The sequence below is a fragment of the Cricetulus griseus genome, chromosome 7 (assembly GCF_003668045.3).
Source record: "Cricetulus griseus strain 17A/GY chromosome 7, alternate assembly CriGri-PICRH-1.0, whole genome shotgun sequence".
In the NCBI taxonomy this organism is placed as follows: Eukaryota; Metazoa; Chordata; class Mammalia; order Rodentia; family Cricetidae; genus Cricetulus; species Cricetulus griseus.
The window spans coordinates 74,770,506-74,782,397 of NC_048600.1; the positions used below are offsets into that span (position 1 = coordinate 74,770,506).

At 41.7% G+C, this 11,892-nt stretch overlaps 1 protein-coding gene across 7 annotated transcripts in view; it reads right to left on the minus strand.

The window, feature by feature from the left end:
* The window catches only part of Top3a (DNA topoisomerase III alpha), a 47,402-nt gene extending 35,604 nt beyond the window's left edge, over positions 1-11,798 (minus strand). For 2 of the 7 annotated variants that reach the window (XM_035448294.1, XM_027427275.2), the window contains exon 1: positions 11,315-11,798. In XM_035448294.1, the coding sequence (XP_035304185.1) occupies positions 11,315-11,494 (180 nt within the window). In that variant the 5' untranslated portion in view covers positions 11,495-11,798. Of the gene's footprint in view, positions 1-6,427; positions 6,484-9,859; positions 10,032-11,314 lie in introns of those variants that run through there. The other 5 variants (XM_027427274.2, XM_027427273.2, XM_027427281.2 and 2 more) reach the window with 5 other exon arrangements.
* Positions 11,799-11,892: the final 94 nt, after the last annotated feature.

Here is an 11,892-nt window from a genome sequence, read left to right on the forward strand (position 1 = left end):
TGGCCTCTTTGCTTTCCTTGTGGTTGCTCATGGAAGGAGAAGGAAAGCCAGGAAAATCTGCAGAGGATGCTCTGGAGAAGACAAAGGAGATATGGAAGACGTACGTTTCAGTGTATCTTTTTTTATCTTACAGAGGAAAACAAGGCACTCCTAAACTATAGATAGCAGCTTAATCCAGCCCTTCAAAGGAAGAAAGGCCTGGCACTTTTCTGCATTAGATCTTGACCTAAATTTTGACTGGGAGATGATAAAAATGGCTTCCAGAGAAAATTATCTATCACACTATTTCCTTATCCTACAAAAAGAGCTTTGTAAAAGAAGGACATTCAGAGTTTCTTAGATTGTCCATTCCCCCTTGCTGGTACATTCTGATAACAGATACAAGCTTTCAAGGTCCCAAGGGATATTTGAAAGCTAACACAGATAAAGGTGGGCACCTCTGCCAGCTTGATCTGCCTTGATCAGGAGTGCTGGCTGCCACAGATCCATGCATGACCTTACAAAATCTAAAGGTACTTTTTTTATTGCTGTGATAGAACACCATAACTAAGACAACGTTTGGAAGAAAGGTTGGCTCATAGTTCCAGAGGGCTAGGGATCATAATGGCGAAGGCAGCATGGAATCAGCAGGCCTGATGGCTGGGGCAGCAAGTTGAGAGCATACATCTTGAAAGCAAGCACAAGGCAGAGATGGAGTGTGGCTTTAATCCAAGCAATTTGGGAAGCAGACACCAACCTAGTCTACACAGGGAACTCCAGGACAACATAAAGAAATCCTGTCTCAAAAAAACCAAACCAAACCAAACCAAAACAAAACAAAACAAAACAAAAAAACAGGTTAGGCAGTGGTGGTGCACACCTTTAATCCAGGGTCTCAGTGAGTTTGAGGCCAGCCTGGTCTACAAAGTGAGTTCCAAGACATCCAGGACTGTTACACAGAGAAACCCTGTCTTGAAAAACCAAAACCAACGAAACAAACAAACAAACAACCCAACCAACGCCCTCAAACAAACCCCCAAACCCAAAAGGCAAAAAAAACCCCAAAACTGGCTCCCAGTGACATATTTCCTCTAGTAAGGCCACATCTCCTAAACCTACTTAAACAGCACCACCAGTTGGTATTCAATATCTGAATTCAAAGGGGGCATTCTCATTCAAACAAGCACACTTTTGTTTTTAAATTTAAGACACAAACCCTATTAATAATTCATTTTTGTGTGTATGGGTATTTTGCTTGCATGTATGTCTGTGCACCACGTGTGTGCACCAAAAGATGGCATTAGAAAACCTGGAACTGGCCGGGCAGCACTTGGGAAGCAGAGACAGGCACATCTCTGTGAGACCCAGGTTAGCCTGGTCTACAAAGCAAGTTCCAGGACAGCCAAGGTTACATAGAGAAACCCCTTCTTGAAAAACAAAAATCAAAAACTGATTTATAACCAAACCCAGCAAAGTAGCAGGATACATGTTCAACTCAGAAATCATTACTGTGAACGGGCTATGGTACATATTCCCAGCATTTAGAAGACAGAGGCAAGAAGATTTCCACAACTTCAAATTCAAGGCCAGCTTCCAATTCCCTTCCATGCAGGCTACAAGACCTTACCTATTTGTAGGCTACATATCTCAGGTCACCTCAGTAGGTGGATCTCTGAGAGTCCCGTGTGAGTACTGAGAATGAAACCCAAGTCTTTCAGAAGGGCAGCCAGTGCTCTTAACAACTGAACCATCTCTCCAACCCCTAAATGTTACTATGTTTTATTCCATGACATAAATATGCTTGTTGTAGAAATGGATAACTGGAAGTTTACCAATGGAGTGGGCACAGAGGACCCTGCCTGGAATCCCCAGAATAAGCTTTAACTGAGCTTCCTCGGATGATTTCTGCTGAGAGCGTAAACGTCAGATATGGAGATGTTTGATTAAATCTGTGGCTCCTCTATCTGCTACTTGCTGCTCATTCAAAAGCAAAAGCACCATTATAGATGACCTCTCTGGATTGTAGAAAATACAGAAAGACTTTCTGCTGGTGTGCGTTTTCTTTCTTTTCTTCTTCTTCCTGCCCCCACTTAGGAAAATCTGTTTATTGAGCACACTGAAAAGGGTTACAAGCTGGGAATTATCTAGAATCCCACTACAGGCTGGCCTATGTTTTCTGTGAGCTTTACCTTGGTGCTTAAAAAGCCTCATAGTTTAACAATATCCACCCAGGTGATCTTAGTCTATTACATGCCTTATATATAGTTTGGACTTAATTGTCCTTTAATAAGATGGTACATTTATTTGCTAATGTTAATATGTGTCATGATATTAACAAAAGAAATAAAAGGGAGGCAGTAAATAGGAAAAGCAACTGTTAGAAAAATGTAAGAAAAAGATGTTTTTAGTAAAAAAGTATTTCTGTATGATAAGACTTTGCCCAGTGTTAAGATAGCTATGTATTTATAGAATGAGAAAGATTGAGACAAAGCTTGGAAGCCTTTAACAGGTCAGGAAAGCCTGAGTAAGTTATAGAAAGCATACAGAAGATTAGACTTAGAAATAATACACAATTATTATTTCAAATTATTATTATAAAATTTCAAAAGTCAAAGTTCAATCAAACCTCTACTTAAATAGAGCTCTCTTAAGTTATTAATTTCTCTTTGCAGCATTCACAAGGACTGGTTTAAAGAACAAAAATGTATGTTTAGTCAGGATTTATTTAAAAGTGCTTGGTTTTCCCCAACCTTTAGCTAAATGTTACACAAAAATTAAACATACCAGACTGGTATAACTGACCTCAGTGTTCAATAAACACGCTCAAGGGCCTACACTAATGTGAATAGAGGGACGTCTTTCAAAAGGCAGCTAGGTCCCAGGAGACTATGGGACATCTGTTAAAGAGTCCTGCAACTCTGAAGATCACCTGTCCTCTTGATCAGAGAGGCCATGGAAACCTCACAGGGCCTTTAAAGAAGGGCATCAGAGAAGGAAATACCCTTAAGGCTTCCAAAGAGAAGTCTTAGTTAGAAAGGCCTTGATTCATCTCGACAGATGGCACAACTGGTAAAAGGTTAAAAACCATAAGCTTCTCCCAAGCCTAGGTAACGCCTGCAGTCAGGCACTCAACAGGCCTTGGCAGTAAGTAAAAAGGAAAATAGTTAATTTTTCTTCCTTTTGTTGTTTTGAGATAGGGTTGCTGTGGAATAATCCTTCTGTTCACTGTGAAAATATGTTGCTCTCATTGTTAATAAAAAGCGGATTGGCCAATAGGTAGGCAGGATTTTTGGGTTACAGAGAATGCTGGAAATTAGGGTGGACAGCACTCAGGAGGCAGAGGCAGGCAGATCTCTGTGAGTTCGATACCAGCCTGGTCTACAAGAACTAGTTCCAGGACAGCCTCCAAAGTCACAGAGAAACCCTGTTTGGGGGGGTGGGGGTGTGTGGAGACTGAGGAGTTGTGAGCCAGACTGAGAAGAAGCAACATGGGAAGTTCATAGATGAGGATATAGATGAGGTAAGGGATCCTTGGGGTGGCACACAGATTAATAGAAATGGGTTAATTTAAGTTGTAAGAGCTGGCAAGAGACAAACTAAGCTATCGGCCAAGCATTTATAATTATTAAGAAGTTTCAGTGTGGTTATTTGGGAACTGGCTTGTGTGAAAAAAAAAAAAAATCTGCCTACATAGGGTCTCTCTACCTAGATTTGGCTGGTCTTGAACTTGCTATGTAGACCAAGCTGGCCTCTAACTACATCTGTGTCTGCCTCCTGAGTACTGGGATTAAAGGCATGTGCCACCACATCTGGCTTGAAAATAGTTTTGGTCAACAGCATGGTCTTAAACACCTGTTTTAGATTCCTTTCTGTTGCTGTGATAAAATATTCTCACTAAAAAACTTAGGAGAGAAAAAACAAACAAAACAAACAAACAAAAAAACTTAGGAGAGGGACTGGAGAGATGGCTCAGTGGTTAAGAGCACTAACGCTCTTTCAGAGGACCTGGGTTCAATTCCCAGCACCCACATGGCAGCTCACAGCTGCCTATAACTCCAGTTCCAGGGGACCCAATACCCATGCAAAATGCCAATGTATATAAAATAAAAATAAATAAATTTAAAAAAAAACTTAGGAGAGGAAATGGTAGTTACAGTCTACCACTGAGGGAAGTCGGAGCAGGTACTCACGCAAGACCTTGAAGCAGAAACTATGAGGTAGGCACTGCTTGCTTTGCTCATGCTTAGCTAGATTTCTCATACAGCTCAAGACCACCTACCCAGGGAATGGTGCCACCCATAAAGGACTGGGTCCTCCTACATCAGTAAACAAGACAACCCCCACAGGCATGTCCACAGGCTAATCTGAGTTGGGCAATCCCCCAATTAGGACCCTTCCCTACACAAACACTCACAGGTAATTCTAGGCTGAGTCATCTTAACCTGACAGGAAAATATAACCAAAGATTAAAATGACTGGACTGTTCTTTTCAACTGTCTAAGGGCTCATACTCCCTAGAAATTAGGCATAAGCCTACATGAGATGTTATTTGGACAATCATTTCTCACTAGTAATTTTCTTCTTGATAATGAAAATGGGTGTCCAGATTCAGAATTTCAGGTCTTGGTTCAATTTCAATACCCTTCCCACACTCAATAAATAAGATTTTAAAAAAGAAAGCATTTCTAGAAACTGGAGAGATAGCTCAGAGGTTAAGAGCACAGGCTGCTCTTTCAGAGGTCCTGAGTTCAATTCCCAGAAACCACATGATGACTCACAACCATCTGTTATGAGATCTGGTGCCCTTTTCTGGCCTGCAGGGATATATGCAGAGAAAAAAACACTGCATATATAATAAATAGATAAATAAACCTTTTTATTTGTTTGTTTTTTCGAGACAGGGTTTCACTGTGTAGTTTTGGAGGCTCTCCCGGAACTTGCTTTGTAGAACAGGCTGGCCTCCAACTCAAAGAAATCTGCATGCCTCTGCCTTCCAAGTGCCAGGATTAAAAGTGAGTACCACCATCACCTAGTCTAATAAATAATCTTTTTAAAAAAATATTTATTTATTATATATACAGTGTTCTGTCTGCATATATCCCTGCAGGTCAGAAGAGGGCACCAGATCTCATTACAGATTGCTGTGAGCCAACATGTGGTTGCTGGGAATTGAACTCAGGACCTCTGGAAGAGCAGCCTGTGCTCTTAACCTCTGAGCCATCTCTCCAGCCCCTAATAAATAATCTTTAAAAAACAAAAAACAAAAAAAACAAAAAAAAAAAACAAAAAAAGGAAGAAAAAAAAGAAAGAGAAAGGAAGGAAGGAAGCATTTCTATTTTTAATGATACCCAAAAGAATAAAATACTGCCAGGCAGTGGTGGGTCATGCCTTTAGTCCCAGCACTTGGGAGGCAGAGGCAGGTGGATCTCTGCAAGTTCAAGGCCAGCCTGGTCTACAAAGCTACACAGAGAAACCCTGTCTAGAGAAAAAAAAAAAAAAAAAAAAAGAATAAAATACTTAGGGCTGTGGTATGGTTAGCAAAGTATTTGTCTTGACTTGCATGATGCTCTTGGTTCTATATTCTGTTCAGTGCTCCCAAGAAGAACAAAACACTCAGAGATAAACCTTATCAAGGAAGTTGAAAGACTTGCAAACTAGAAACACTGACACACTACTAAAAGAAAAATGAAAGATTTAAATAATTAGAAGGGCAGAACATGCTTGTTGAAGACTTAAAAGATGCCAATAATCCTGGCATGGAAGCGCACACTGACAATCCTGATACTCAGGAAGCTGAAGCAGGAATGATCACTGCAAGTTTCAGGACAGCCTGGGCTACAGAGTGAGACCTTGGATCTTAGTTTCCCTTTCTGCTACTGCAGCAAAGGCAATTTAAGGGAGAAGGGGTTTATTCAGCTCATAATCCCAGGTTACAGTCCACTATGGCAGGGAAATCACAACAGCAGAGCTTGGGAGGGAAGTGGTCACATTACAGCCAGTTAAGAGCAGAGAGCCTCAACCAAAAAAACCCCCAAAAAGCCAAAAAATAAAAACAAAAACAAGGCAGAGGCAGGCGGATCTCTGTGAGTTCGGAGACCAGCCTGGTCTACAAGAGCTAGTTCCAGGACAGCCTCCAAAGCCACAGAGAAACTCTGTCTACAACAAACAATAATAATAATAATAATAATAATAATAAAGAAAAGAGCAGAGAGCCTTGAAAAACAAAAACAAACAAAAAAAGCCAGGCGATGGTGGCACACACCTTAAATTCCAGTGCGAGTTGCAGGACAGCCTCCAAAACAATACAGAGAAACCCTGTCTCAAAAAACCAACCAACCAACCAATCAACAAAACAAAACAAAAACTACAATAACTAGAAACATCAGCTTTAATTAAAAAACAAACAAGAAACCTGTAGCTAAGATTATAGCTCAGTGGTAATACTCGCCTGATGGGGAATGTCTTCTGTGTATATCTTTGTATTATTGGTTGATGAATAAAGCACCGTTGGCCAATAGGGAAGCCAGATAGGTGGGACTAGGAGAAGAGGAGGATTCTGGGAAACACAGGCAGAGTCAGTCACCATGTAGGATGTGAGAGGAGTAACAGGTCTGGACTCTTTCTCTGGTAAGATAAGACCACGTGGAAATACTTAGATTGATAGAAATAGGTTAATAATTAAGACAGAGATAACCAATAAGAAACCTTAGCCACCTTGAATGAGATCTGATGCCCTCTGCTGGCATGCAGGCAGAAGACATAATAAATAAATAAATAAATAAATAAATAAATAAATAAATAAATAAATAAATAAAATCTTAAAAAAAAAAAGAAAAAGAAGCCTTAGCCAATGGCCAATAGTATATTATGACTAATATAGCATCCATGTGCTTCTTTGGGGCAAGGCGGCTGCGGAACCGGGCGCCATTTTGATATGGAATTTCCCACCTGGTTAGCTTTTTATGTGGGTACTTGTGATTGAACTCTTGTCCCCAGACCATTTTATGTTTTCTCTCCTTAAATTAAAACTCAAAAGATAATGTGTGCCACATGTGTATAGGTACCCATGGAGACAAGAGCGTTGGATCCCCTGGAGCTGGAGTTACAGGTAGTTGTGGGCCATCTGACATGGGTACTGTGAACAGAATTCGGATCCTTTATAGAAGCAGCCACTGAGCCATCTCTCTAGCCTCTCATTTTGTGTTTTTTGAAATAGTCTCACTACACAGGCCAAATTGGCCTCAAACTTGCTTTCCTGATTTGTTTCCTTAATCCTGGAATTAAGGATTTTTCCTGTTAATTGATCTTTGACAAGGGTACCAAGTCAATTCAAAGGACAGACTTCATCAAATGATGCTGCGACAAATAGATCTCTGTATACTAAAAGGATGAAGTGGTACCTACATACAGATATATGAACTAAAAAAGTAGATCAAAGACAACTATAACTTCGGGCCAGCAAGATGGTTTGGAGGGTAAGGATGACTGCTGCCAAGCTTGATGATCTGAGTTCAACTCCTGAAAATCACATGGTAGAAGAGAGAAGTGACTCCTACAAGTGTTCTTCTGACCTCTATATACATGCTGTGACACATGTGCACCTATACAGGCAATATAGGACTCAATAAAAATTTTAACTGTAAGACTCTCAAGAAAAAAAAAGGTAAATATGTTTTTGACACTGGATTTGATAATGACATTAAAAGTGACCTAGGATACAGTTTGTTGGTAGAACAGTTGCCTTGTCCATGCAAAGCTTTAGATTTGTTGCACAGCCAAATTCCTCCAAGAAAGATAACTAAATAGCCAAAAAGTTCATGAAAAGTAACTCAGTATCATTGGTCATTAAGCCATTACAAAAATGTAAATTAAAAACACAGTACCAACAGGGCGTTGGTTGGCGAATGCCTTTAATCCTAGCACTCGAGATTAAATTCAGAGAAGCCCTGTCTTGAAGAAAATACACACACACACACACACACACACACACACACACACACACATAAAATAAAAAATAAAAAATTATGCAAAATGAAATAAATCTGACACAAAAGCTATGCTTTGTCTGTTTCCATTTATAAGAAATGTCTAGAATAGGCAAATCCACAAGGACAGAAAGTGGATTAGTGCTATGTATCTTGTCATACTTCTATAATCATGTTGGAAGGTGGGAGCAAGAAAATCAATCAAGATTTCAAGGCTTAGGTGTCTGGTGTTGCGCCAGCTGCTTTCTGCAATGCCCAAATAGCTACTTCTTGGAATTATGAGTTCAGTTTCAAGACATTAGCTTTTGGGGTGGGGAGATTCAATTTGGAGGAAATGTCTCACAACAAGCTTACGTTTGGTAAAATATGGGTTGTATAGAGATATAGAGACGGTCCAGTTGCTTAAGAGTGTTCACTGCTCTTTCAGAAGAGCACCTGCCCAAGCCTCTTGGAATTGGGTCCAGTTCCAGAGGACTCAATGCTTTTTTTCTGGTCTTGAAGGGCATAAGCAAACATGTGGCACAAACTCACACACACACACAGACATACAGAAAAATAAAAATAAGATAAATTTGTTATTTCAGTTTATAGAGAGGAAGAAAGAAAAAGTTTATGGCCAGCCTCCACTACCCTAACTCAAAAATCCAACCTCCCACTAACAACAACAGTAACTGAAGGCACTCTGGCCAGCTCTAGCATAGCAAGCACGGCTCTGACAGGCTTTGCCCTTCTCCCCCATTCCCTCTGCCTTACTAAAAACCATTAGATTACATTCCTGAAGCTAACCATCAACGTCTATTCCCTTGTTTGGCTACTTCCTCCTCCTGAGGCTGACTACCAAGGTCCAGCTATCAAAGTATTAAAAAGTCCAGAAACCAAAAGCCCCCTTTGGCTCACCTAATTAACATGTCCAATTAAAATTAAACACCTCATCCTAACACAGGATTTCCCATTTTACCTTTATAAACTGCTGTTTTCCTATGTGTCATGTCTGTCTCCTCTCTATCTAGAGACAGTCCTTTGTCCCCCCAGGGACAAATATCCCTACCCCCTTTCCTTTGTTCCCTTCCCCTTCTCCTTTGTCCTCTGTCTCCTGTGTTTGTCTCTTATTCCCTGTCCTCTGTCCTTCTGGGGCAAATAAATCTTTGTGCTGAGAACGTGACCTTGGGAGTCCTGAATCAATACTTTTTAACAGAGCAGGTTAATGGTGGTGAGCATGACAGAGCAAACAATGGCACTCCTTCTGGAACTAGGTAGTATAATGGTTATACTACTAATACCCATACTCAACACACTTAAGCTTGTTGTAAGACATTTTCTCCAAATTGAAACATGAACCCTCTCCCCAAAAGCCAAGGTCCTAAAACTGAGCCCAAAGTTCCAGGAAGCAGGTATTTGAGGATTGTAGAAGACAGCTGGTCCAACTCCAGACACCCAGTGGTGGCAAAAAAAAAAAAAAAAAAAAAAAAAAAAAAAAAAAAAAAAAAAAAGACAACAGACAGACAGACAGACAGGTAGCTTATCTAAGGAAAACAGCTAACTTCCTCATTCTGCTCCAAATAAATTTCTCTCTACCCTGTTCGCTATCCTTAGTTTTAAAAACCTCAGCCTAAAGCAAGTAACACTATTTCCTTGAACTCTGGTCATCCAGGGCCTAGGTCCTGTGCCCTAATCATGCATAATCAGAACTATAAACCCACCTCTCTGGCATCAAATAATGACTGCTTTAGCTGTTTGAGGTCACCTAAATTCTCATTTTTTATTTCTTACTACAAACTTCTTAGTTATCCTTACAGACCATAACAATTCTCAAAATGTAGTTAACCAGGGGACAAAACTAAGCTTCTTAATGACCTGACAGCTTTTCTTTCTCTACCTCACCCCATTCTACTTACATAATCTGCCAGCTGGAGACTAGATGGAAGACTGTCTTCTAAGATTGTCAGCTCTCCAAATAAAGCACTGTTTTAAAGATTCAGTTCCTATGTACTCATTGGTCTCTGCAAAGCAGCAATATGCTGTTATTCCAGCTTCGACATTCTACGTGTCATGATGATACATTATTAAGAGCCCCTGGCTTTGGGCTGGAGAAATGGCTCAGAGGTTAAGAGCACTGGCTGCTCTTCCAGAGGTCCTGAGTTCAATTCCCAGCACATAGCCATCATATAATGAGATATGGTGCCCTCTTCTGGCAGAATGTATACATAACATGTATACATAACAAACAAGTAAATCTTAAAATCCTTCACTTGCTCATAGTGAGTCCCATGACACAGGGCTACACGACACTGTCTTGGAAAACAAAACAAGCAAAGAGAGACAGAGGGTAAGTATCCCAGGTTTAGTGGGGGATTAGTATGTGTGTGTGTGTGGGGGGGTGTCCTTAAAAATAGACATTTAAGGGGCTGGAGAGATAGCTCAATGGTTAAGAGCACTTGTCAGAGTACCTAGATTTGATTCCCATTAGTACTCACTTCTGGCCTCCATGGGCATACATGCAATACACAGGCATACATGCAGGCATAGACGAAGCAGGGAGGGAGGGACAGACGGACAGACAGGCAGACAGACATTTAAGCAGTAGTTAGGCTAGATGTCAACTAGTAATCCAAGTACTTGAAAGGCAGAGGAAAACAGAGCTCTTGTTTGTTCAAGGCCAACCTGGTCTACTTAGCCAGGGCTACATAGTGAAACACTACCTCCATAAAAAGAAATTACTACTCAAGGATATGCGACACTTTGAAGGGGTGAAGTTGGGGGCCAGTGTCCACCCAACTTTGGCTCCTTTCCCACTAATTCAGAACTGGAGGCAGAGGTCTTTACAAAAAGAAAGTAACAGCTCATAGGAAGGACCTCCAAGTGAGAGACAATGCAACAGTTCTTGGGGTGCTACCCTTTCCATCTTCCCCTTTTCCTTTGCCAAGATACAGTCCTAGACATAAAGTCACTGGAACTGCAGGATGCAGAGATAGGATAAGCAAGGTCTGAACGCCAAATTAAAGGAGTTTGGTACAGGTTTCCAACTCAACTGAACTTCAGACTCACCAAGAAAGAATGTTAAGATACATATATTTGCTCGCAATCGCTCCAGACTCATAGAAGACCCATCGTCCACAGGTATTTGAGACAATCAGACAGAGACGATGGGCAAAGATCTAACAAACGCCGTTCAAGTCGTACGTTTAAAGCAGCCTGAAGTCTGAGGAGAGTCTGAGGGGTGAGGGCGGATGGGAGGGGGCCTCTGCCGCGCTAGAGGCGGAGTCGCGTTCACCTCGGCTTTGATTGAGTACCCAACGCGCGGTCTACCTTTGTGGGCGTTCCTCAAGGAAGCCGAACGAAATGCTTCTTACCCGCCGCATACGACCATTAGACAGCAAGTCGGCGATCCCCTTGGCAGCGTCGTTTTTCTCCGCCACACAGAGAACTTTTCGCACTCCTCGGAAGGCCATTTCCATGGCAGCACGGGACAAGGCACGGCCTCCAGGCCGTCGCTGCCACTGGAACGCTAAGAGGGTGATTGGGAAGATCATTCCCTAAGCCCTGCACCAGCAGCAACTCCACGGGGCCCGTACATATTGTGGAACCCAGAGAAGAAGCCACGAGGCACCCCTCTGAGAGCCACTGTAATAATGCACCTTTTCCAGGCCACTGCTGCCTCAACGTGGAACCCACACCTCAAAGTCCCGCTCAAACTCGCGCTCACTGGAAACTTCCGCTAACCGAGCAGCCTCGAACTACAACTCCCAGAATGCTTCATGCCCCAGCACGCTCATCCAACACCTTTTCTCCTCCTCCTTTCCACCCCGCTGTGTCCTACTTTCCCTTTCTTTAGGACAGTGGTTGGTCAATGGGACTTCTTCTCAGGAGGGACTGATTGACAGTGCCTTAAAAGGCATCACTTACTCGGAAGTCAGTGAGAGCGTTTCCG